This window comes from Camellia sinensis, chromosome 9 (genome assembly GCF_055761805.1).
Source record: "Camellia sinensis isolate YWXY chromosome 9, ASM5576180v1, whole genome shotgun sequence".
Taxonomy (NCBI): domain Eukaryota; kingdom Viridiplantae; phylum Streptophyta; class Magnoliopsida; order Ericales; family Theaceae; genus Camellia; species Camellia sinensis.
The window spans coordinates 22,146,143-22,173,818 of NC_138969.1; the positions used below are offsets into that span (position 1 = coordinate 22,146,143).

General features: G+C 38.2%; 1 protein-coding gene and 1 pseudogene across 3 annotated transcripts; both read right to left on the reverse strand.

Annotated features, from left to right (window-relative positions):
• Nucleotides 1-4,137: 4,137 nt before the first annotated feature.
• On the reverse strand, nucleotides 4,138-22,901 carry LOC114291611 (uncharacterized). The gene is made up of 4 exons (XM_082886261.1): nucleotides 22,606-22,901; nucleotides 22,062-22,176; nucleotides 4,972-5,388; nucleotides 4,138-4,883 (listed from the first exon to the last, which is right to left on the reverse strand). Exons 1-4 carry the CDS (start codon nucleotides 22,845-22,847, stop codon nucleotides 4,293-4,295), a joined length of 1,365 nt encoding a protein of 454 aa, XP_082742387.1. The 5' UTR covers nucleotides 22,848-22,901; the 3' UTR covers nucleotides 4,138-4,292.
• Nucleotides 22,902-23,036: 135 nt separating this feature from the next.
• Nucleotides 23,037-25,799, reverse strand: LOC114291588 (WPP domain-associated protein pseudogene; annotated as a pseudogene). Of its 2 annotated transcripts, none has more exons than XR_014339430.1 (2): nucleotides 25,567-25,799; nucleotides 23,037-25,429 (listed from the first exon to the last, which is right to left on the reverse strand). The product of XR_014339430.1 is annotated as a WPP domain-associated protein pseudogene, transcript variant X2 (transcript). The 2 variants fall into 2 exon arrangements; XR_014339429.1 differs by having other exon boundaries at nucleotides 24,197-25,429; nucleotides 25,567-25,794.
• Nucleotides 25,800-27,676: the final 1,877 nt, after the last annotated feature.

The following is a 27,676-nucleotide window of genomic DNA, read 5'->3' on the forward strand; positions in this document are numbered from 1 at the left end:
TAGCTAAAGGTCATTCTAAAAAGTCAAAAATAAAATTTTTAACAACAAAATTTTTAAAATATCACTAACAAACACACTCTTAGGGAAAAAATAATTTGATCTCAACTGGATTTATTTTTTTGACAAAAATTTGGTTGCAAAAAGATAATAATTCATCACTAATGTCTAATTTTTGTTACTAAAAACATAATAATAACATTTTTTGCAATAAAAATACTTAGTCCCAAAAAAATAATTTTGTCCCTATATTTTGATATTTAAAACCTTTATTTTTTTATAAAGCATGTCATGCTTAAATAAGAGTTAGTGTCAGTGGACTTCACTATAAATAAAAGGGAATTACATGTAAATCATAATAAATGAACTTATTTTCTAATAGGTTCTATGATAATTAATGACTTTTTTTCATCAAACACTATTAAAAACGTCACTAATTGTTAATTTTTAACGACAATTAAAAAAAAAAAAAACAAGGCATAGGCAGTGGGCGGGGCCCACTGTCACATCATTAGTGGTGCTATTAGAACACGACTTAGTGCTCTCAACCATTTTTCATGTTCATGTATGTTAATTTTAATGCATGGTCCTCTTCATGTATGCACTTGGACAATTTTTACTTTCTAAAGGGATTGAAGCACATTAGGCAGTGAACCATATAATTTTCTCAAGTGTTCAATAACTATATAGTGAAAGCACATCAGGCAGTGAAACACATTATGCTTTGCTTGCATTTTCCAATTACTGAGTTCTAGTGCTTTCATCTTGTCGGATTTGAATCATATGTTATTGTCTCAGTGTTTTAGGCATTGTATTATTCTTTGTTAGTTCTTTAGAAAGATTTTTCATGGCAGATAGTGTGGGTGAGATTTGGACCATATCTTATTCAACTTCCGTTATGAACTTTTGTTTGAGATTTTTGTTAGTTTTGTTCTTCAATGCAACCAAAATGTTCCACTAATTTATCTGTAGCTTTAAGCTGTCACATATGAAATTCTGTTTTTTATTACATTGTGCAACTTTGTCATGTTGCAGTAGCAAGCCATCATATGAGATGAAAAAAATTAATATATTTTGAATGACTTTTTTATTTTATACGAAAAGATAGGTAAAAAATAAAGTGAATAGAAAAGCATATTTGACTTTTAATATTTGTTGATTTTTTTAGTCTTTTTAATGACTTTTTAATTTTTAAGTTAAAATTACAACTTGCCAAACAAATCCTGAAGAGTTTTAGACCAAAATGTAAAAACGTATCAAAGCAACTCCAACTACACTCTTTATTTTTCACTAGCTAAAGTACAAAAAAAGTATACTCTTTATTTTGCCTAATTAGTTTAGCCGTTGTGCGTTCCAACCATACTCTTTATTTTAACTAGTCATTCAAACTAGTTTAACCAATTTTTAAGATATAAAATGTTATATATATTACTGTATTTTTCATAGAATGCCACATACGCACCAAATGCTAATATGGTTGCCAATGTGACATTTGCGATAATATTTTTAAAAATAATATTTTTTAGTATTAGTTTTAAAAATATTATAAAAAATAATTTTTAACTAATATTTATTTATTTTTTTTATAAAATGTCTAGTATGTGAATATATACCAACATATGAATTTTGTGGAACCATCTTGAAGGGAAAGGGAGGGGAAGAATAAAAGAAAACAATGAAGAATTTTTTTAAAAAATAACAATACAAAGGAAGTTATTCAATAATTGCAATTTATTAAATTAAGAACTGAAATAACGCAAATTAACTAATCAAAAACCTTACAAAGGTCAATGAATAAAATAAGAAAAAAAAATCATAAATAGCAAAGTTAGGAATAAACATCAAAATAAATAAACTATTTCTAATTCAAGTTGTTACAAATCTCCATGTAGATGCCACAAATGCTCAACTAGATTTGCTTAGAGTTTAGAATGAGTTTGTCTATCTTTGATGCGATGATGATTTTGAATGAATTCATAAAGTTCGGGTGTGCGCTCATGCGATACTGCTGGAGGGAAACTTTCATCGATTGCATCATAATTACAGTCTATATTTTGTTCATTTCGCTAATCCTCAACAATCATGTTATGCAATATTATACATGCCTTCATAATAACTTTAAGGGTTTCAACTTTCCAAAAACTTGCAGGTTCTCGCACAATTGCAAAACGTGCTTGGAGCACTTTAAATGCTTGTTCAACATCCGTCCTTGTTGACTCTTAAGTTTTAGCAAAATGTATTTGCTTATTGCCTCGTGAAGATGGGATTGTTTTAATGAATGTTGACCATTGAGGATGTATACCATCAACAAGATAATATCCCATTGTATAGTCATTTCCATTAATTGAGTAATTAACTTGGGGAGTACGCCCTTCAGTGAGGAAAGAAAATATAAAAGAACGTTCTAACATGGAAAGCCACCGCTTCTAAAATAATAGTTGGTTCATGGATGTGACCACAATACATACCTTTCCATACAGTAGGACAATTCTTCCACTTCCAATGCATACAGTCAGTGGCGGAGGGAGTGAAGGCCCAAGGGGGTCACATGCCCTCCCTGGATTTTGATTTTTTTTTTTTAATTTTTATTTTTTTGCAAATATAAGGAAAATATTTTAAATAAAAAAAATTACAAAAATATTATTAGAGTGAAATGTCAATGACATTTTAAAAATTTTGAGAACAATAATAGTTGTTTTAATTGAAAATGAAGAGACTACTATAGAAATTTTTTGAATGTAACGGTGATATCATTATTATTGACATACAAGTATAAGTAATCTCACTATAAAGATATGAAATTTATTGAATTGTTAATTACATTTGACATGTAAGATTCACTCTCTATATGTTTATGCACTATTAGTTTGTGATATCACATATCAATGATGACGTAGTATTACCATCATATTGAATTTTTAATCAAATTTTGTATAAAAAAAAATTATCATTACATAAGTTATTTTAAGATTTATATCCATATATATATATATATATATGTTTTGGTATTGTTCATGATATACTAGTTACAAATAATATTATTTTTTTTGATGTTTCTCGAAATCAATTGTAAAAACTTGTGTGAAATATTTTTGTAAAATTTTTTGATATTGCAATTAATAAGTATATTTTTTTTATATTGTCTATGATACATTAATTACAAATAACATTTATTTTTTTGATGTTTCTAGAAATCAATCGTAAAAACTTACGTGAAATATTTTTGTAAAAATTTTTGATATTGTAATTAATAAGTGCCTCCTCTAATTTAATTTTCTGGCTCTGCCACTGCATACAGTCAATGCTTCCCAATATTTCAAGAAACCCACGATTTTTTCCCACGGCTACTAATTAAGCAAATGTCATCTTTGTTTGGTGTCCTCAAGTACACATTTGAAAAAATTGCAACCACTGCCTCAACAACCCTTTGTAAACTTTCTATTGCAGTGTTTTCTCCAATCCTCACATAATCATCTACAGAATTTGCCACTACTCCATAAGTGAACATCCTCATAGCAGCTGTCATCTTTTGAAAGGAAGACAGACCAACAACTCCAACAACATCTTATTTCTGGGCAAAATAAGGATCATACGCTTCCACCATAGATAAAATATGAAGAAAGAGACATCAATTCACCTGGAACCTCCTCCTGAATAAATTGAGAGGATATGTACGAGTTTCAGAGAAGTAATCTTGATAAAGTCTTTTGTGGCCTTGAATTCGATTACGATAAATAACCGCTTGACCTTGAGTGGAACCACGATGTAATCCCAATCGTCTCTCATTATTTAGTTGTTCTTCTTCTGAAGCAGCTATTGCAAATATCTCCAATTCCCTATCAGAATCAGAGTCATCAATAATCATGTTCATTACACTATTGCGAGCCGTATCAGACAACTTCAATTTTCTACAAAGTCAAATGTATATAACATATCAAACAACTTCCAAAATCAAAACACCAACAACTTACACAATTTGTATTTGATTCATCAACTAATAGAAATGACCTGTAAATAAGTAGCACTTTAATCCAACATACAACAAGCAATTATATTTAGCCCTGGAGTACTTTAGCAAGCATTTAATAAGAATTTCACTCAGTAATTAAATTACTACCAGTTCAAGCATTCAACAATATGTAGTTCCAAAATAGCTTTTAACATATAATAATTAGTTCCAACATAAACTACATAAAAAAACATAGTTCTGCCTACAATGGAGAATCAAATCCAACAATAAATAAAGTCAAAAACATAGATCCAACAACTAAATCTTTTTTTGGTAGTTTCAACAACTAAATCATTTTTTGGAGAATTTCCATTTGGCGGCAATGAACATATTTTGCTTGCAATGGAGGCAGACCACTCGTATCTATTGACATTATTCGCTCTTCCTCCTTCAATTGTTCCATTCGCATCTTCTCTTTCTCATTATCGACCTTTTCTTGTTCTGTTTGCGTCCTCTTTTTCTCATTATCAATCTTTTCTTGCTCTTGAAGATACGACCTTTCATATATTTCTATTTTCTTGTCATTCATTTTCTTTCTATCTTCCTTTAAATCCTCTAATAATATTAAAATAGGCGACCCTCCTTCATTTCCACGATCTTTATTCTTTCTTTTATTCAAACGTTCCTTTTCAGTCTTCATACCCAGTGGTCTTTCCAAGTCTACATTGTCATTATGTGAGGCATCATTGTCCTCTAAATTGATTGTACCCGGTGTAAAAGGACAACAAACGCCCGGAGTTGCCACTTTTTTTGTTTTTTGTTTTTTCATGCTATATTCCTCTCGCCATTTTGGTTGATCTCTTAACTCATGCCAACAATGTTCAAATGAAAATGACGATTTATACAACTCTTTGTATAATTTCTTCGCATCATCAATCTGAATAATAGATAAAATAACACTAATTATCATGAGATTAGACAATTCCAACGATAATAAGTATAAAAAGTCTCAATGACATTAATACCTTCTCTTTTTCAGTCTTTCCACTTTGATTCAACATTTGGATTTGGGCGAAGCACCCATTGAACCTATTCGTGGCAAGTTGAATGGCTGACCAACGATTCATCAAAGAAGTTTGACTATGACTAGATGAAAATGTTTTGAGCTGGTGGAAATATTCCCACACTCTTAACCAATATGCCTTTGAATATTGTTCATTCCCTTGCACCAGATCTAAGCTAATGTTAAGCCAAGCCGATATGATCATGCTGTCTTCTTCAGTAGTGAAGTTCCTACCTCGTTGTGATTTCTCGGTGGCTTCTATTTGAGAAGAGGTTGGGGAAGCTGGATCCCCTTGGTGAAGAGGTTCATCCACAAATTCATAGTCAGCCCCATCACTCATAAGGTTGGTGTAATATGCACCATTTTGTTGATGATTCATCTATATAAAATAAGGTAAACATTTTTTCAATTATTAGAATTGCAAATTGAAACATTATGGTAATGTTTATATGCATGTGACTTTGTTATATTAAAAAAATATCAGATTCGATATAACTAGCACAACTAATGAGAGTATGGTGGCAGCAGATGGAAATTGAACATGTTTCAGACCACAAGTTTCGGTTCAGAATCGTGGGTCAGTTCCGAGGTGATAATAGATGGAAGCTCAATGATATTGATGGCAGTGAGTACAACCAAAAAAAAAAAAAACACTCTTTATACTCTGTTATTTCTTAGCGTATTTCCAAGATGTTGATGGGTTTAATGCTTTATCAGATATTACATTTTGGGTTTCTTTCTATTTGTTGCAGATCACTCCAACAAGTTATGCCATTTTTGCATTGATTTACTTTAATCGACTTGGAATACTTTTTCTTCGTGATTGCCTAGAAATGTTTTACAATTGACAATTATATATGAATTTTGAATACAGAATCAGATTCAACAGCAACAATTGACAATTATATAATCATGACTCTAGTACTAGTACAAGTACAAGTAGTAGTGGTGGTGATATTGTCATTATCAGCAGCAACAATTGTAGCACTACCTTCCCAGGAGAAAAAGTTTAAAGCAAAATTCAAACATTCCAATAAAAACATTTCAACATAGTGTTTTCTTTCTAAAGCGAATCAATCAGGAAAAGAGTACATGGATGTTAAAATAAAATGAGCTGAGATCTTAAAGCAATAGTTGAAGTACTAAAATATGTTGTATATTTTTTTTGGTGTGGAGTGGGTTCTAAAGAAACAACAAAATCAAAATGAATTGGATAATTTGCCATTTCACAAGAATCAGCAGGCTATAATTCAATAGAAAGGGACCTATCAATAATATGACATGTATTAACTCAACTATATGAATTTTGGCTTCCACATCAAGATACCAAATTGACTGCAAAAAGTAGATGCAAGCTTTCCACTTCCCACAGATTTATGGAGCATAAGTCAATGGTGCCATCTAAAAAAACACATACAAAATAGTACGAGAAATCTGCCCAATCCCATCCAAAATTATGGTTCCGATGCCTAATCCCATACTTCAACCTCAAACTCCAAAGAGAGTTGGCTAATGTTCAAAATCATCTAGATAATCCCCTTCCACATTGAAGGACTTGACATGTGAAACTAAGGTGAGATATACATGGTCATATATTATTAGATTATAATTTTATCAAATTAGATATTAATTATGTTTAAAAAAAAATCAATGCTATATAACCATGAGACATATAACAAGTCCAATAACCATTATAACAACCATAAAATCGTTCACTCTAATGAAAATCAAACTTTACAGACAAGTTGAACCCCAAAATTTCAACAACTTTAATAGTAATATCATCAATCTAACGCCAATCAACCACATGACATGAGCACATGTAAAAGGAGTATAACAAGAATATTCGGAACTTGAACTAGATAGGAAATTGTCGCCATAGTATGGACAATAATGAATGATTTAATTAGTGGTAATAAAAGACAAATTTTAGTCTATCCTTCATAATACATATTAAAATTAGCAGACATGTTTTAGGTGGGGTTCTTTGAAATAAGACTCAACACTCTACAGGCCCTTGCTTTGCCCTGTCTCTGTCTAGATTCAAAAGAGGGCAACAATCTTTGCATTTCTACAAATGATAAATATTTTTATGGAAGAAGCATTATCACATTCACATTTCCATTAACCCATTCATGCTTGGGCCACATTTCTATGCTCCACAACAACCAATAAAGTTTCTTCTAATCCCACTTACAAGATCAAATTAATTAACCAAAAAAAAAAAAAAAAACATAAACTTTCACATCAAGAACAATCACAACTTAGAAAAAGTATCCAAATTCCAAAAAAGCCAATACTCAAAGCATGCCCATATGAAATGCAATGCTAAAAATAGACTCTGCTAACCTTCATGATCTAATTGCACTAAGCAAAACCTTTACATGACACTGAACCATGCATAGTTTGAATAGAATGATGTAAAAAAATGAGTGAGAGAAGGGTTTCACAGGTTTAAGGGGAAAAAAAATATAGTTAGTGTGCAAATGAAATCCACAATTCACATGTGCAATAAATGATTTCATAAATTAATCCACTTGAAGGGGGGATCACAGGGAGAGAAATAGGGGGTTTGTAGAAAGGTTTGGGAAGAGGGTTTCACATTGTAAGAGGGGCTAATTTGAGCCCATTAAATTAATTAGGCCCAATAGTCCAAGATTGGTGGGCCCGAATTTATCACCATCAAACGGGCTAAATGGCTCTAAGCCTCGAAAGGGTTCGGATCCACGAACCTAGAGACTTACGTGGGCCCGGACTCGAAAGGGTATTAAGCAAGCCTAGAGATCCGAGGCACTCGGACTCGAAAGGGTTCGGATCCACGAACCTAGAGACTTACTCGGGCCCGGACTCGAAAGGGGATTAAGCAAGCCTAGAGATCCGAGGCACTCGGACTCGAAAGGGTTCGGATCCACGAACCTAGAGGTCCGAAAAACTTGGCTTCGAACGGATTCAGACGCAATCTAGAAGTCGCTTCGTTAATGAGTCCCAGAACACTTGCGGGCTCGGAGCTTTCCGGGATCTACGCACCAGAACCATGGGCGTAATGGAGTTCGAACAAAGGACCCGATCCCGAGGACGGTGAGTGGAGACAAATTCACTCTTCGGTTAAACTAGCCTATACCCGGGTCGAGGTGGCACGACCCCGGGGGGTCCATGAGACTCGGCAATATTTTGCGGCAGGACGTCCTCTGGGACTACCCCTGACCCTTTGGGATGATTGGGGATCATTGGTTAGGTGTGGCTAAGAAGAAGGGTTCGCCGAGGGATTGATCTCCTCTTCGGGGTTTTCTCATCCTCGGAGAAGTCACCTCCTCGGAGAGGTCACCTCCTCGGACAAGGTGGTTAGAGAGAATATCCCCCATGTGCCTTGCACATGGGCTCCATCCTACATCATGAGGTGCCTATAAATAGCACCCACCCATAACTTTACAAGGGATGGATTTTTGGAGATTTTTAACTCTTGGGAAAGAACTAATTTCCCTTCTCCATTATCAACCTTGAGAGTGAAGGATCCACGAACCTAGAGACTTACGTGGGCCTGGACTCGAAAGGGTATTAAGCAAGCCTAGAGATCCGAGACACTCGGACTCGAAAGGGTTCGGATCCACGAACCTAGAGACTTACTCGGGCCCGGACTCGAAAGGGGATTAAGCAAGCCTAGAGATCCGAGGCACTCGGACTCGAAAGGGTTCGGATCCACGAACCTAGAGGTCCGAAAAACTTGGCTTCGAACGGATTCAGACGCAATCTAGAAGTCGCTCCGTTAATGAGTCCCAGAACATTTGCGGGCTCGGAGCTTTCCGGGATCTATGCACCAGAACCATGGGCGTAATGGAGTTCGAACAAAGGACCCGATCCCGAGGACGGTGAGTGGAGACAAATTCACTCTTCGGTTAAACTAGCCTATACCCGGGTCGAGGTGGCACGACCCCGGGGGGTCCATGAGACTCGGCAATATTTTGCGGCAGGACGTCCTCTGGGACTACCCCTGACCCTTTGGGATGATTGGGGATCATTGGTTAGGTGTGGCTAAGAAGAAGGGTTCGCCGAGGGATTGATCTCCTCTTCGGGGATTTCTCATCCTCGGAGAAGTCACCTCCTCGGACAAGGTGGTTAGAGAGAATATCCCCCATGTGCCTTGCACATGGGCTCCATCCTACATCATGAGGTGCCTATAAATAGCACCCACCCATAGCTTTACAAGGGATGGATTTTGGAGATTTTTGAACTCTTGGGAAAGAACTAATTTCCCCTCTCCATTATCAACCTTGAGAGTGAAAGTGGGAGATCCATGGGAGAGCCTTGCCATTATTCTCTCTCTAGCCATTTTGCCTTCTTCTTCACCCAATCTCTTATCTCCATCATCTCCTTTGTTGTTGTGTTCCTAAGTTGAGATTATTGAAGAATCTAAGCCTCTTATCATATTCTAGAGAATTCGAAGTTGTTCTTCAAGGATCTTCGAATTTTCCAACTCCTTTCTTGAACCCTCTCCTACATTTTGGCGACACCGCTGGGGAGGCAGATTGGTTAATGGTCTCAACGAGATCTGGAATCCACACAACTCCAACAAGGATGGCGGAAGAAGATGAAGTTCACCAACAAGGATCCTCTAATGGTGGTGATGACAGGACCACGGCTCCAGATCAACCACTTTTACTTGAAGCCATTCAAGGACTTCAAAATACTCAACAAGAGATTCTTACCGCTCTTCAGAATCTCACTCACACCATGATGGTGATGAGTTCTAACTTTGCACCGGCGCCAAACGGAAATCAAACTGTTGGTGGAGTTATTCTCGCCGGAACGCAAAATCAAATCCAAGGAGAAGTAGGCCCCAATCAGCCTATGGCTCATGGCAACACGGCCACAGTAACACATGCTCAAACCACAGTAGGCGACAGCAGTTTGCCCATGCCCGGGCTCCATGGCGTGCCGAGCCAAGATCCAATGGTGACTAGGGGAGTTTCTGGTGTAATGAATGGCACTCCAACGACTGCTGGTGTCCAGGAAAACATAAGGAGCATGATGGCGCAAAAGGGAGCTGTGCCCGTACCTAATCTTGTTACGCCACCAGTGAATGTTACCCAAGCACCAAGCGGGCCTCCTTTGGTGCCGACAACAAATCTGCAAGCACAACCCGGTATAGCGGCGCCGTGCGGTGGACTCTATGGGCCTCAATTCAATATCCCATCACCAACTGGCTTGTCTATAGGCGCTGATGGCCAGTATCGTCAAATGTCCTCACCAATGATGAATTCGCAGCACCAGAATGTCCAAGACGCCCCTAGCTCAGTCTTCGGGTACATAAGCCAAGTCCCGGGAATACCACCATCAAACTCTCTCCCTCAACAGTTTCTCACTCTCGCCGATGTGCAGGCCATGTTCGATCTCGAACGGGGCAAGAGGACCTTACCCTCTTTGCCTGATCCAGACGTCAAGCCGCCTTACCCCATTGAGATGCTGAGCTATCCATACCCTGAGGGGTATACAGTGCCGAAGTTCATCAAGTTCGACGGCAAACAAGGAAATGCCCGAGAACATGTTGTGCGATTCATCGAGACTCTAGGTATTCATGGTTCAAACCACGTCCTCCGACTGAGAGAATTCTCTAAGTCCCTCACCGACCGAGCATATAGTTGGTATGTTAATTTGGCCCCAAACTCTGTCCGAAGTTGGGAGGAAATGGTTAACAAATTCCACTCCAAGTTCTTTCAAGTGGCGGAGAAGGTGACCACACTTACATTGTGTAAAGAGAAGCAACAAGAAAGTGAAGACATCCTTGACTACGTCAAAAGGTTTCAGGACAAGGCCGTGGATTGTCATGAAGCAGTTGAGGAGAGTTATCTGGTTCAAATTTGTCTAGAAGGGGCATTGAGCAGGTACAAAATGTTTCTAGTTAACCACAAGCTACCCACCTTCTCGGCATTAATAGAAGCAGCTCGGAACATTAGCATTCCTCAGGCTCAGGAGTCCGGATTTAAAGCCAGTTACAAGACTAGTTTCAAGTCATCTCGTGGACCTATCGTTGCTGCTGCCTCTGCCCCGGATACCCGAAATTCACAAGGAGGAGGTCATAGAGGCCAGAAAAGAAAGCAACATAATGGTGAAAAGGGGAATGTTTCTTATCCATGTGGAATCGAGGAAGTGAAAGCTCTAGTTAAGGAATGGGTGGCTGACGGACAGCTAAAATTCCCTTATGTTGAAGAAATGCCATCAAAAAAGGACCGTGAGAGCCCTGAATTTTGTGTCTACCATCGTACATTGAAACATCCGACAGAGAAGTGTTGGACTCTCAGGAAAATCTTCAGAGATAAAGTCGAGGCAGACGAATTGAGGTTCAAAAAGCAAGGGACTCAAGACATCCGAGAACAACCATATCCTTAATACCGAGACAAGGGCAAGAATGTTGCTATGATAGCTTATGAAGGCCCAATGATCGAGGCTATCGCTAATCTCGATGACGATGACTGTTATCTGGACGACATCCTCGAGCCAGAGGGTGAGCAAGTTTACTATGGAAGTGCTCTCGATCCAGAGGGCAGAACATTTATGACTCATGGCGAAGATCCCTTTGATCCAGAAGGAGGAGAAGAATACTATGGAAGAGAAGGACACCATGTTTATGTGGCATCTTATTTTGAGGAGACCGAGGAGATGGTTAACTACGAACCTCCAAGAGTGGAAAAAGATCCGGATCACTATGCCAAAACCCTGCAAGACTGTGTAAAGTTCAAGCAGTTCTTTGACCAACTTGGACTTTCTAGGGAGGCAAGAACGGAAATCACCAAGTCTATCATTAATATAGCCGAGGCACACCATGAGGAATGCATGTCGACTGAGGGGTCTATCCCGAGGAAGGCAAAAGAGCAATCTAGTGCCATTACTTTCTCCGAGGCTGATCGGAAGTATCCTTTTTCTCACAATCGCCCGCTTTATGTGACTGTTTTTATTAACGGGGTCGAGTTCAAAAGGGCCTTTCTAGATAGTGGAGCCTCTATCAACATTATGACTCGCGCTACTCTAGAAAAAGCCGGAATCTCTGAAGAACGCATTGTGAAGCAGCCGATAGTCATCACTGGCTTCGGTGGAGAAAGGAGAGTTACTATCGGATGCGTAACAGTTGATTTAGCCGTTGGAGAGATTCGCTCGGCCACCAAGTTCCATATTATCGATTCTGAGGCAAATTATCACATCATTCTAGGGAGGACCTGGATGCATAGATATGGGGCTGTACCATCGAGTTATCATCAGTGTGTTAAGGCTAAATGGGGAAACAAGACGGTGACAATTCAGGCTACAGAAAGGCCTTTCGAGATCCATGAAGCTCATTATTCTGATGCCATCTACTTCACCGAACTGGCTGTCGAAGAAGTTCCCACCACCTCTAAGCCTCGAGGGGTCAAAATTCCTCGTTGGGAGGATATCAAAGATGACAAAGAGCCGATGGCAGAATCAAGTAAGCGGGCGATGTCTAGACTAGAAAGTCCGCCTATTCCTCGGAAGGTGATGAAAGTCCGAGAAGGAGGCAAGATGGTGTACTATTTATGAAGGTGCGGGGAGTCGGTTTCTTCAGTCACCGACTCCGAGTCAAAAGAAGAGCCTCCTGACAATGATATAGTAATAAAGCCTGAAGTGGCTCCAGAATGCATGCAAGATGGGCCGAAGCCTCAGCCTGAACAACTTATTGAAGTAGATTTGAGTGATGGACAAGATGCACCGAGGTCGGTATTCGTAAGTTCGAGCCTTAGCCCAGAGAAGCGGGAACAGTTGTTAAAGTTGATAAGCCGATACTCAGATGTGTTTGCTCGGTCATATAAGGAAATGCCCGGACTAGATCCTGACCTAGTCTCCCACTATCTTGATGTGTTCCCAAACTTCAAGCCGATTAAGCAAGCTGCTCGAAAGTATCATCCAGATCTCGAAGAAAAGATTAAGGAAGAGATTGAAAAACTTCAACAGGCTGGTTTCATCCGGCCAATACAGTACCCCACGTGGTTAGCAAACATCGTGCCAGTAAAGAAGAAGAATGGCCAAATCAGAGTATGTGTAGACTTTCGAGATTTGAACAAATCTTGCCCGAAGGATGAATTCCCTATTCCTCACATCGACACCCTCGTGGATGCCACCTCGGGACACCAGATGTTCTCATTCATGGATGGATTCAGTGGATACAATCAGATTAAGATGGCTGAAGAGGACGCAGAAAAGACTGCTTTTAGAACACCTCTCGGAAACTTCTTCTATACAGTCATGCCTTTCGGACTCAAGAATGCCGGTGCAACTTACCAAAGGGCTATGACTGCAATCTTTCATGACATGATCCATCATGAGGTGGAAGATTATGTTGATGATCTAGTGGTGAAATCCAAGAAAGAAGAAGACCATCTCCGAGACCTTAAGAAGGTATTCAAGAGGTGCCAGAAATTCAAAATGAGGATGAATCCTCTCAAATGTGCTTTCGGGGTGACGGCTGGGAAGTTCCTCAGGTTTCTTGTACATAGACATGGTATCGAGGCAGATGAAGACAAGGTCAAATCTATCAGAGCAATGCCTCCCCCGCATTCTCAGAAGGAGTTAAAGAAGTTCCTCGGGAAAGTGTCTTATATTCGGAGGTTTATCCCAGCACTTGCAGAGATCTCTGCCCCTTTCGGTTCATTGTTAAAAGGAGATGCTAAGTTCGAGTGGAACCAGGAACACCAAAAGGCCTTCGAGAGAATCAAGGCAGCCTTGACCTCGCCTCAGACCATGATAGCCCCGCAGCCCGGGGTGCCTTTAATGTTGTACTTAACTTCAACCCCCAAGTCCATAGGGGCACTATTGGTCCAAGATATAGATGGAGCAGAACGCCCGGTGTATTACATCGGCTGGAAGATTCGAGGAGCAGAAGTCCGATATACTCCGATAGAGAAACATTGCTCAGCTTTGGTATTCACCCTTCCGGAGGACTGGAGAGGAGAAGTCCTCGAACAACTCAGAAGCAAAGTTGGAAAATTGACTATGGCCAAGCTTGCCCAATTCATAATTATTCAAGGTGAACTTTATTTCCGAGGAGGTACCGGATTCCTAGCCTGGTGTGTTGGCCAACAAGAAGCGAGTTTCCGACTACAACAGATCCATGAAAAGTCTTGCGGGGATGTGGATATCAGTCTGTACAGAAAGATCCAAAGACATGGCTATGATGGTGCATGATGGCCACAACCCGAGCAGCTGGTGAAAGCTTTCCAAATGATCTTGCAACTCTAGGGGCAAATGTCAACATTCCGTAAAAGAAGTCTACCTATGACATTTACAGTTTGCATTTACTACATTGTCCATAAAGTTCTATCTTTCTTATGTTATGAAGAAATTTACTTCCTCCATATTATGTATCTCCATTAAAAGTTATTTTCTCTACATTGTATATCTTCATTGTGTTATGTTGCTTGAAACAGTTTTCAATTTTTGTTGCCCCTCAAAGAAGAAAAAGGAACGGTAGACTCAGTTACCAACCTGAAGAGAGTTTTCTTGACACAGTAGAAGTATACTTCCACTCGGACCTCCGAAGAGCAGCCATGGCTTCCATCAATGCAAGCTTTGAGGGTCTTTCTTGCTGAAGTAGAGTGTGTGCTCCCACTCGGACTTCCGAAGAATAGCCCTTACTTCCATCAATACGAGCTCCGAGGATCTTTCTTTTCAAAGTAGAGTGGACTCTTACTCGAACTCCCGAGGGATAGCCTTTGCTTCCATTAGCTGCCGAAGTAGAAGTGCGCATCCACTCGGACTTCCGAGAGACAGCCTTGTTTCTGCTCGGACTTCTGAGGGAGAGCCTTCCAAGGGACAACTCTTGCTCTCATTAGTGCGGGTCCGAAGAACAGCCCTTGATTTCATCAATACGAGCTCCGAGGGTCTTTCTTTTCAAAGTAGAGTGGACTCTTACTCGAACTCCCGAGGGATGGCCTTTGCTTCCATTAGCTGCCGAAGTAGAAGTGCACATCCACTCGGACTTCCGAGGGACAGCCTCGTTTCTGCTCGGACTTCTAAAGGACAGCCTTGTTTCCGCTCAAACTTCTGAGGGACAGCCTTGCTTCTGTTCGGACTTCTGAGAGACAGTCTTTACTTCTGTTGGTGCAAGCTTGGTAGACTCGGTTATCTTCCAGAGGAATCTTTCTTGCCAAAGTAGGGTGTATGCTACTTTCGGACTCCCGAGGGACAGTCTTGCTTATGTTCGGACTTCCGAGGAACAGCCCTTGCTCTCATTAGTGCGGGTTCTAAGGGCCCCGAGGTCATGGATTTCAATCAAGAATTTATTTGTCTGAAATAGTAAAACCGACAAATGAGATGAGCAAATATCAATTTCATATCATGATTCAGGCGTTATCAAAATGGGACAACATCATCAAATAATAATGATTTATTTAAGCTACTACAATTTTATTCCTTTGAGCGAGTTCATGAAAAATGCAACAATCAAGATTTTCTCTTCGGGCTGGTTCCTCTCAAGCTGACGTAAAGCTACAACGGTCACACAAAATTTTGGCATCAGCTATGTATTTTCCCAAGCATCCACAAGTTAAACAAACAACAATATATCATCTTTATTATTCAACGAGAGGAAGAGGGAGCTGAATTTCATACTCACAAATTTGGGACTGTTAGAGGGGTGAAGTCCGAAGCCGATGTTGGAAATTCAAGTTGAAATCAGAGAGGTTTTATAGACTGTAATCAACAGGACTGAGCTAGGCTGGGCAAGACCACACACGTTGCGTTGAGTGGGCGAACGTGCGTGGTCGGCGTTGGACAAGTTGAGGCCAGAGGCAGCAATGGTGTCGGAAAGAAGGTGGCGACCATACACGTCGCGTTAAGTAGGCAACGTGTGGTTGGTGCTGGAATAGTTGAAGCTGGTGGCCAACTTGTAGCAGAAAGCAGCGTCGGAGAAAACTAAGGCCGAAATCGGTAGAGCCAGCGCTAGGGGCAGCCAAGACAGGGCGGCAGCAGTGAGTGTAGCTTGGACAAACAGTAAGTGAGAAGGGTGCTAGACGAACCAACGACGCGTTGAAAGGGCGACGTGGTCCACGTTGATTAATCACGGCCGAATCCAGTGAGTATGCAAAAATCGAGATTCAAACTCCGAAAAAAAATAGCGCCGGGCTGTGAGACTAACGAGCTGGATGGTGTTAGGCAAAACCACACATCGCGTTGAGTGGGCGACGTGTGGTTCGCGTTGAACAGCCGAAGACGAAGGCAAAGCATCGGGCATCCACTATTTATCTTCCGAGCATCTACAAGATCGACAAGACAATAATTAATTATTCAACAACATGACCTATATACAATATGAGGGGCTCATTCCCTCGGGTTTCGCTTGCAACAACATTTATTGTATTCTGCTCTACAAATTTCAAGACAAGTCTAACAAAATTTTCAGTAGCAGCACCAACAAAACTCAAAAGATTCAAATTATTTCTCTCTCTACACCAATGAATCTTTGCAACATTAGTACCCCATCTATGTCAATATTTATCGACACAAAGTCAAGCTCCAAAATATGAATTTCAGGGCTACATTTCATCATGAGTTCAAGATCCAGTCGGAGGGGTTCAACAAATAGCAATACCAATGTGTGTATCATCGACAACAACAACACGTTTGTTTCTTTCTTTTCAACAAAGCAAAGTGTCATTTTGTCTACATTCAAACCAAGCTTCTGAGTAAAGTTTCAAATTCAGGAATTACAATATTCAAACATTCAATATTGTGATTTTAGCAACATCAGATTTTGAGTCAACAAAAATGCCTCAAGACTTGCCTCCATTTCAAGGAAAAAATCAACGGAGGGCTATTCAAGTTTTATTTTCTTTAGCAATGAGCAGCAATTGACACATCAAGATTCACAAAATATATATATCAGATGTAGAGATTCTGAAGTTGGGTTTACCACAAAGAAGGCTTCCACCAATTTTTCTTTAAAAAAAAAAAAAATTCGAATAGCTTACCCACCAACGTACAGAAGCGATAAAGAGACTGAAGATTAGAAGCAGCGTATGTAGGTGGTGGAACAATTAGGCAGACCAACACCACGTTGAATCGGTGATGTGGTCGGCGTTGGCGGGTCACGGCTAACAGTGATGAATTTCAGTGGGCAAGAAAGTATATCGACAGACCGACACCGCGTTGAGTAGGCGGCGTGGTCGTCACTGATCAGCTATGGTCGATGAATGAAACACCGGTGCAAGAGTTGGGAGTGAGACGAACAAACCACGTGAGTTGAAGTGGTGACGCGCAGGACAACGCCGTGGTTGGTTCTTGCTTAGGCTGACGGTAGCGCCCAGAGTTACACCAACGGGCAGAGTTGGCGACGGTATGCAGGCTCGGCCGGAATGAGCAAGCGGCAGTGGCCATCTAGCACGGCAGCTACGGTGCTTCTTTGAAGAAGATGAAGTTTGGGTTGGTCTCAGTTTGGAGAGAAATTGTGCCGAAATGGGTCCTTGGAGTTTGATCTCCTGCAAATAAGTTCAAAAAAAAAAAAAGTTCAAAAAAAAAAAAGTTCAAAAAAAAAAAAAAGGAGATGTTTATTTATTTATTTATTTATTTTAATGTTACTTGTCGATTTTATCCGTAATTTACAGTGAGTCCTTAGTTTTACCCATAGACTCTATCAAAACCAAATATTCCCGAAGACGTAATGCGGAGCATGACAGACAAGGTGAAACTATGCATGTCTGAGAAAATTACAATTTCTCATACATGCAAGGGGCAAATGTAAGAGGGGCTAATTTGAGCCCATTAAATTAATTAGGCCCAATAGTCCAAGATTGGTGGGCCCGAATTTATCACCATCAAACGAGCTAAATGGCTCTAAGCCTCGAAAGGGTTCGGATCCACGAACCTAGAGACTTATGTGGGCCCGGACTCGAAAGGGTATTAAGCAAGCCTAGAGATCCGAGGCACTCGGACTCGAAAGGGTTCGGATCCACGAACCTAGAGACTTACTCGGGCCCGGACTCGAAAGGGGATTAAGCAAGCCTAGAGATCCGAGGCACTCGGACTCGAAAGGGTTCGGATCCACGAACCTAGAGGTCCGAAAAACTTGGCTTCGAACGGATTCAGACGTAATCTAGAAGTCGCTCCGTTAATGAGTCCCAGAACACTTGCGGGCTCGGAGCTTTCCGGGATCTACGCACCAGAACCATAGGCGTAATGGAGTTCGAACAAAGGACCTGATCCCGAGGACGGTGAGTGGAGACAAATTCACTCTTCGGTTAAACTAGCCTATACCCGGGTCGAGGTAGCACGACCCCGGGGGGTCCATGAGACTCGGCAATATTTTGCGGCAGGACGTCCTCTGGGACTACCCCTGACCCTTTGGGATGATTGGGGATCATTGGTTAGGTGTGGCTAAGAAAAAGGGTTCGCCGAGGGATTGATCTCCTCTTCGGGGATTTCTCATCCTCGGATAAGTCACCTCCTCGGAGAAGTCACCTCCTCGGAGAGGTCACCTCCTCGGAGAAGTCACCTCCTCGGACAAGGTGGTTAGAGAGAATATCCCCCATGTGCCTTGCACATGGGCTCCATCCTACATCATGAGGTGCCTATAAATAGCACCCACCCATAGCTTTACAAGGGATGGATTTTGGAGATTTTTGAACTCTTGGGAAAGAACTAATTTCCCCTCTCCATTATCAACCTTGAGAGTGAAAGTGGGAGATCCATGGGAGAGCCTTGCCATTATTCTCTCTCTAGCCATTTTGCCTTCTTCTTCACCCAATCTCTTATCTCCATCATCTCCTTTGTTGTTGTGTTCCTAAGTTGAGATTATTGAAGAATCTAAGCCTCTTATCATATTCTAGAGAATTCGAAGTTGTTCTTCAAGGATCTTCGAAGATCTTCGAATTTTCCAACTCCTTTCTTGAACCCTCTCCTACACACATATAGGAGATGTCGGAAGATATGGTTTGGTGGTACAGAGTGAGGGAGTTGCAGAGATGGGGAAAGGAAGGTTCAACATAGGGTTTTGCAAGTAGGTGCCTTGAAGAGGGAGTGATGAGTGCGACAGGGTTTTGCCGACCATGAAGAGGAAGAATAGATAGATTGAGAAGGATACATACCTGAATATGTGAAACGATGCCTAACAGGCCTTTTAACCAGCCCGTTGGAGGGCCCAAAATGTATTGTGGTTGGCTAAAATACCTAACAGGCTTATTTTAGCCCGTCCTTTGGAGTTGCTCTCGTGTATTTGGTTAATTTTATTGAGACTTTATGTAAAATTCAAAATGATGTCCATCTTTTTATTATTTATTTTGAATGCTACTAATGCTAAGAATTAAATTGTAACATATCATAAATTTTGGAGACCAAAGTAAATAAATTTCAAAATTAAAAATTAAAGTGTTCCTATATTTTATAGATAATAATAATATTATTATTATTATAGAGATTTTGTTTTTTAAGATCCATGATATTAAGATTTTATAAGATAAATGACATACAATATTTTCATAATAGTTAAAGTCCTTCAATATTTTCGACTCAGAGAAATTTTGTCCAACTAAGAAAAATTTCAAAATTTCACAGAAAAATTTAGAAATTTCGCTAGTATAATTATAGAGTATTTCTCTGTAAAAATTGAAATTTATCTAAGTTAGGGTCGAAATTTCTTTGAATTGGGCAAAATTTCTTTGAGTCGAATTTTCTCTATGAAAATGTCAAAGGATCTTAACTAATACAAAAATATATTAGACCTCTCCTAGTACTATATAAAATTAGAATGAGATATTTTACTATTTTTTTTCTATTATTATTATTATTATTGTTATTATTATTATTATTTATTTTCACAAAAAAGTGGAGATAATATGATGAAGATCCGCACATGCTGCTTCTTGTTGAGAAAACCCAATCAAATATCAGATGACATACAGCCCAAAAGCTGACTTAAATCGTTAATTCTTTATCATTCTCTTTTTTGCCACAATGATGTTTTATGTGATGTAGTGTCATTTTATAATTGGTTGGTATTTTTTTTTTGAATTAAAAATTAATAATAAAAAAGTAAAATTTAAGACCACACCGTCGATTTTCAAATAATCAACTTATATAGGTAACTTTTAAACATTAAACACTTTAATACAAAATATTTTAAAATAAAAAAAATTATGAATATAACTCAATAAACTGCTACAACAAATATTATTTGCTCAAGCTTTATTCACTTGAAGCTTGACCAACAAACTCATCATAACATCTAAACTTGAATGCCAACTATTTGTTTTCAATTTTTAGAATTTACTTCTCAAAAAATTTTATTATTTTTTTTATTTTTCATATATATATATATATATATTTGTTTTCACTAATTTTTTTTAATATTTTAAACAATTTTTTTTTTTTAATTTTTAGACACACCTAACATAAATACACTTAAAAAACATAATATTTGTAAAAAAAGTCTTTAAAAAATTCACTAAATACCAAAAATAAAATAAAAAATACAAAAATTCAGTATATTTTTCATATTTTAGTGTATTTATTAATTTTTAAAAAATATTTTTTTACAAATATTTTACTATTTAGATACATCTAAGTATACTTTTTCAAAAAACTCAATTTTCAAAAACTGAATTCAGAAAATTAAAACCAAACACATTAATTTTTTTCCCCCTCACTCTTACAAAGTCAATATTCTTCCATTTATTTCGATATATTAGAACTTTTTCTTAGTAATGGTATTGAATTTGATTGTTTTAAAACCTTCGGTAGTGCTACATGCACCAATTAGTGTACTAACTAATATACCAACTATTGTTATGATATTGTTATTGACCCCACTCATTAATTACATTACAAATACCAAATACCTCTTAAATTATGTCACATTATCAATTAGTATACAAATTGGTACACATAGCATTATTCTAGAAACTTTTATGCTCTATACAAGTGATAGATGAGAATCCGAGCATATCAAATTCTTTTACAGACTACCTATACTCCTACATAATCTTTTGCGTATTCATTTTTGTTTTGTATGTAAGGACTATTTTTGTTTTGCTCTTCTGGTCTGTGTTAATCAGTTTTTTGTTGACAACGTTTGAGTTAACCCCAAAGTATGTATGTCAGTTCGAATAATCATTATCACTATTATTCTTGATTTCATTATATTGTTGAATTATCAACATTTATTATTTATACCCTACCTTAACTTTCAGTCTATAAAATTTCAAACAACATTATTCAATGCATGCATAAGCAGGAAGTTCACAAAATATTTGATATCTCATTTGTATACATAAGACTTTTTTGACAGTGAAATCAGATAATGACCAGAAGAGAGCATGCCCCATCTATCGGTGAATTATTAACAAGAGAGGTTAATAATATTTGGTATAAAACTTGAGAAGGATGGATTAAGTGTAAAATCCTGAAGGTTGTACAATTATTGCATACCTATTTCAATGCTCACCATGCAACAGAAAACAATTCAATGCTCCCTATTCTTTCTTCATCCTTATTGAGTTATTATGCTTGGTCCATGATTTCTTCTTTTGTCAAGTGTTGGTTGATCTCGGTTGCATGGACTCTCCATTTGAGCCCAAAAGCAAAATTCTTTTAATAAGGTAGCAAGCCAATGTTTATATTGCTCACAAGATGGAACCAAAAAAATAACAATAATAACAGTGAGAACTTCGACATCTAAAAAATACGCATTTGTCTTTTATTTTTATTTCTTCAGTCCAGGTGACTAGATGCAAACAACACTAGATTTCAGCGGTCAGTTTCCAATACCGGGTGAAAGAATGCAATTTCTTGTTCTCCTAATAGTTCATCCAGATGAGAAATTGCTCCATAAGTCTGACATTGTAATACCCTAGGTTTGATTGCAGTTATTTACCACATAAGGCTATTAAATGACACATGCGATATGGACTACTCCTCAAATAAGACAGTAACGAGTACGAGGCTCATATATGATGAAATGTTGATTTAGAAATTAGTTCATAGTTCCAACACACGCACACCAAACAATATTTGATTCCTAATATCACCTTCTCCATCGGATTACAGACAGATCAGTACCTCAGATTCAGCCAATTGAAGGTCAGCACATTTCTTTTTGTACAGCACCTCTGTTCTTTCAAGCTTATTGGTTTTCTGGATAAGAGAACTCAACTGAGAACTTGATTCTTCCAACCTGGAAAAAATAATGAAGCAAACATAAGTTCTCAGTCCAATTAACTCAATCAAGGACAGACTTGTCTTTGAACATAGTCCACCATAACTTGATCAATAAAACAAAAAATACAAGGAACGTTACAAAAGTAAAAGAAGTGGAAATAAATAAACAAGCTGAAAAAATGACACCAAAATAAATAAATAAAATGTAGCTAATGATTGAGGGGAAAAAAAAAAACGACACACTTAACACATCCAATAAAAAAGAAATACTGAAATTGCCAAATGAAGGGCCCAAACATGCAGATTTTATAAAATTAAAGGCACATAAACCAGTCTCAAGTTCAAGGCAGTGCAAACCTTAAGAATGCATATTTAGGGAGTAATGTAGATTTATTTGGAATATTCAAAGTTTAAAAATAAAAAGTCTATTAGTAATTGTAATTACCTCAAATTATTCTTTTTGATACCCTCACCTGCTCGACGTTCAAAATCAGAAAATGCTATTGAAAGTCCATGGCCAAGAACGATTACTGCTTGCATTTGCTTACTCTGTTCATTTTGTTTCGCTCCAAGCAATAATATAGCATTTTGCATCTCCTGGATAACAGCCATAAGCTGATTTCTCTGTTCATCAGCTTCCCTTAACTCATTTGTCTTTAGTTCAAGCTTCTGATTCAATTTGTTCATTTCCGCCTTATCAACATCAATTTGCTCCAGCACCTGTTCCAACTCACCCTTTGTTAAGGCCTAGTTTGGGAAGACTAAATAAGTGCACTTTTTGACTTTTTATGAAATATGGGTTGGGTTTGGGTTAGATTTGAAGTGATGTGTGAGAGAGGTGATGTGACTTAAATAAGATGATGTGACTTAAATAGAATAGTGACTTTTTGACTTTTTGTCTTTTTTTAATCATGCCAAACTTGGCCTAAATCTAATTGCTTGCTTCTCTCAGAAACTAATGTTTGCAGCAAACTTGCCTGGTCCTTTAAATTGTTGCTCTCCTGAGAAGCTAGCTCAAATCGAACCCTTTCTTCCTGGATAACAGCCATAAGCCAATTTCTCTGTTTATCAGCTTCCCTGAAATCATTTGTCTTTAGTTCAAGCTTCTGATTCAATTTGTTCATTTCCGCCTCATCAACATCAATTTGCTCCAGCACCTCTTCCAACTCACCCTTCGTTAAATCTAATTCCTTGCTTCTCTCAGAAACTAATGTCTGCAGCAAAATTGTCTGGTCTTTTAAATTGTTGCTCTCCTGAGAAGCTAGCTCAGATCGAACCCTTTCTTCATGCAATGCAGCTGATAGTTCAAGTGCTAACTTGTCCTTTTCTTTCAGCGATGCCTCAAGTGAAAGGACCTCCTGCTTTAATCCATCCTTCTCTTCAATCATCAATCTTGATTCCTCTTCATTTTTCAGTGCTTTCAGTTCAAGGGAAACTAGGATTTCATTTTGATGCAAATACTTTCGGTTCAAGTCATTGATTTGTGACTGGGCATCCTTAATAGCTTCCTTGAAAAAAACGCCACACAGCCCTTGCATGACCAAGGATTCAATAGCTGAATCTCCAATTTCACACTTGCTGGTAGCTTCAGCATCTTGAGAAGCTTCTCTATAAATGATTTCATAGACTTCTTGCATGGCAATAGATTGCAACGCTAACTCTTCAGTGTCACGGTTGATCAGGGCAGTTACCTCCCTCAGAACACATTTATATACCTCCTCAGAGACCAAAGCTTCTATCTCTCCGTCTTCGGCAGCAGATTTAAGATTACTTATCAATTTTAGCAAATTTGCTTCTGCCAAAGCATCGTGTGACATCTGGTCAGAAGCATCAGAAACTTGTGATGATAGACACTTCACTTCCTTTCGTTTATCTGCAAGCGACTCCCTGAGTTGGCGATTTTCTGAAAGAAGGCTGTTGAGCCTATCATTTAAGTTGCCAAGAGACTCGACATTGTTGCTCAATGTAGCAATTTTCTCATTTTCCACAAGGATGTCATCCAATTTCAAAATGACCTCCGGGATCTTCTTCCTCAACATGTCCAAATCTTTATCCTTCCGAAGTGGCAAAGAAGATCCCTTCTCTTTTTTTTTTTAAGTATTCCTGCTTAAGACCGAAATAATCTTCAGTCAATTTGTGTACCTTAGATTCATGGTTCCTCCTCATCTTTGTTACCATAGTATTAAAATAATTCACCATTTCATCCTTTGACATATGCTTGAATTGGGCAGCATCCCAGTTCTCAGGCATACCATTTTTAGACTCTTCAAGTTTACCATTTCCATCCAAAATTGAAGTTGATGGCAAAACACGATTGCTCAAAGCTTTGCGGTGAAAATGATCCATGTCATGAGACCCATGAGAAATTAACTGTCCAGTTTCAGCATTGGATAGTGACTTCAAGATCACATCTAATTCCTTGCATAAATTTGAAACCTCGTTGATCCTTTCAAGCCAGTTCACGCTTTGGCTGCCACAAAGATGAGCATTTTGATCCCATAATTTATCTTCAAACTCTTTGTGGATACTCCTAATTGAACTCCATACCACCAATGTTTCAAACTCCCTCTGAAACTCCTGCTCCTGCTGCCACTCACAAAGTGATGCCTTAGCCAAGCGAACCATATCATCCGCCTGTGTACAGACAGTATCCACTGTAGTTTTCAGAGTATTGAGTCTTTTATCTACACCCACCAAGCTTTCAGATGCCTCCATTGGAAGAATTCCACCCAATCCCACCAATTCTGAACCAGAACCAATCTTTCTCATTGAACCACACCCTCTTATGCTATCAATATCTTTCTTGAGCTTCTTAATCTGGTCCACGGCCACACTTCTTAGGCCGCATAAAGATTCCCTCATCTTATCATGCTCCACTACAGCATCAGGAAAGCTACAATCCAACCTATTTTCCAAACTTCTTTGCTCTCGGTGTGCCATTGGAGACCCTGATGACACACTTCTATCAGCACCCAATTTGTGAAAATGCAATCTCTCCTTCAGACTGGCCACCTCCAATTCTTTGGCAGCAATTTTCTCCTCCGCCACTCGTTCAACAGCTTTCACCATCCTCGAAATAGTCAACCAGTCATTAATATCTTCCAAATAGGAATCCAAACCCTCCAAAAGGTCAACACCCAAGTTCTCATTTTCTCTAACACTACTGACCTCTTGCTCTAATCCATCACTAATTGAAGTGACAACACTACCCACATCTGTCAAACCCACCATAACCTCTTCACTCTATATCTATATCTATATCTGTATATCTTTTTTTGTTTAAAAAAAATAAAATAATTAAAGAAACACCAAGAACACAGAAAATTAAGCTCAATTCAACATTTTAACCGTATAAACTGAAACAAAAACAGAAATTGAACTTCAAATGTAAGAAAAGAGAACTTACAGGCGAAGAAAGATGAACTCAGAATCACTTTTCAACAGTCAAAAAGTGATTCCAAAAGCCCTAAACGACTGTTCAAAGTCTCTGGTTCGCTCTAGCAATGCTTTCTAGCACCATTTACCTTAAATATTCAACAGTATGGGGCATTCATTCATAATATCACTTTAATTTATCGCATTTATTATAAATATATTAAAATTAATTTTAATGTTCAAGTTTTAAATAAAAGTTCAAAAGATAAAATATTATTTATTTAAGATAGTATACATGAAACTAATATTTCAGTTCTCAAAACGATTTGTTAGAATGATATTACTCTTTCTGAAGATTGGGTCACAATTAATGAAAATTATTCCCAAAATCAACAATCTTTCTACTAGTCAAGATGTTCAAACTATTCAACAATTTAATGATAGTTCAGTTCATATACGCTTTAATTGTCTTCCTAATCACTTATCCCGTCACAGTACTTCTAATGTCCCCACCGACTTAGAAGATGATGAAATATTTAATACACCTCTATTTACTCACAAAGATAGGAAACTTCATCTTTGTAAACATTCAGATAGTAAATTAAAAGAAATAGATAATTCATCTACTTCCCAAGTTAGTAAACAAGTTTATTCAACTTACATACATCTCCATGAAGATGAAACCACATCTCAGGATTCACCTACTCAGATTGATTTTGAAGTCATTCCTCCTGTTAACTCACAATTATTAACTCTTAGTAAACCTTTTACTCCAAATCTTAATAAACTCCATGCTAAATTTAAATCTAAAGCAAATAAGTTTAAACGACAAACCTATAGAAATAATTATAATGAACACCAACAATCCAAGATTACCAAAAAATGGTATAAATTTATGAACGAAACAAATACTGAAATTCACTTATTTGATTATCTTGAAAATTATTATCAAAAGATAAATACTATTACAAAAACTAAATAGAAAACTTTCCCTAATACTTTTGTTTCTTCCAGTCATCGCCCACTAGAAACTATTATCATTGAACATAAAGGTGCTATTGTACATGTTTCTCCCTTTAAACTTCTTGGCGATGAATCTGAAATCAAAAAAGTAATTGAACAAAATAATTATACCAATCAATATTTAAAAACCATTGGTAAACAATTAGATAAAATATAAACTTCTTTTGAAGATTACTCCACTAGTCATACATCCACTTGTAAACTTTTAGACAAACCTCTTATTAATTTTCCTAGCACTAGAAAACAATTAAGCTTAGTTACCCAAGACACTAATACTGTTGAAACTATTGAACAATTATTTACTAAGATATTTACTATATCTAACGAAAAAGGAATTAATGTCCTAACACAACAACCACCTGTTGAATTTAGTAGTGACTCTGACACATTCACAAATGAAATTGGTCAATTAACCCAACAATTCCAGACTACTAATCTTAACCGAATCACACATCCCAAAGTTAATCCTACTACTCTTACCAAAAATTAGTATCTATAGACACCCCATTTTTGAGGGCCCTTACGACTTGGACGTCATCGTTTGCATACCCGATGATGAGTCTATATGCTTGTCAAGTGTTCGAAGTCCTTAGCGGAATGCCACAACTTTGAGCTTTTCAAACCTTGTACCCGTGTTGCCTTATTTTGAACCAAACCCAGTGATCTTCAAGCCTGCAACCTCTGGTGGCCTGCCGGCCACTTCTATGGGCTGCCAGCCATTGCTCTTGGTTGTCGGTCACCAATGTCTTTTGCAGATATTTTGTGACAGCTGTGCTAACTGTTTGCACAGATGCTTGCATCTGCTCCCACGCGTATGGCTAGATGTTTATGAGGGGGTGGCTTGGTTTTCTATATATAGATGACCTCCTTTTCATATTTGGAGGTTAGAAAAATGCTGGAGCAAAATTTTTCTTCTCTCTCTACAATTCTCTCTCTCTCTCTTGCAAATTTCTTAACCTTTGCCTATACACTCTTCATCTTTGCCTATACACTCTTAACCAAACCTCTCCATCCCTGGACGTGTTTTATCTCGGGACATGTGAAGCGAGAGCCCAAGCGGTTTCTCTTGTATCTCAGGACGCGTGGCCCTGGGCGTGTTTTATCTTGGGACGTGTGAA

What these genes read in the sequence shown, in the direction of transcription:
- LOC114291611 (XM_082886261.1), bottom strand. Translation starts at nt 22,847, where the DNA reads ATGAACAAATTGAATCAGAAGCTTGAACTAAAGACAAATGAGTTAAGG. An exon ending in TTCAATTGGCTGAATCTGAG is followed by an intron (nt 5,389 to 22,061) that starts GTACTGATCTGT and finishes TATTTTATATAG; the next exon opens with ATGAATCATCAACAAAATGG. An exon ending in GAAAGACTGAAAAAGAGAAG is followed by an intron (nt 4,884 to 4,971) that starts GTATTAATGTCA and finishes TCTATTATTCAG; the next exon opens with ATTGATGATGCGAAGAAATT.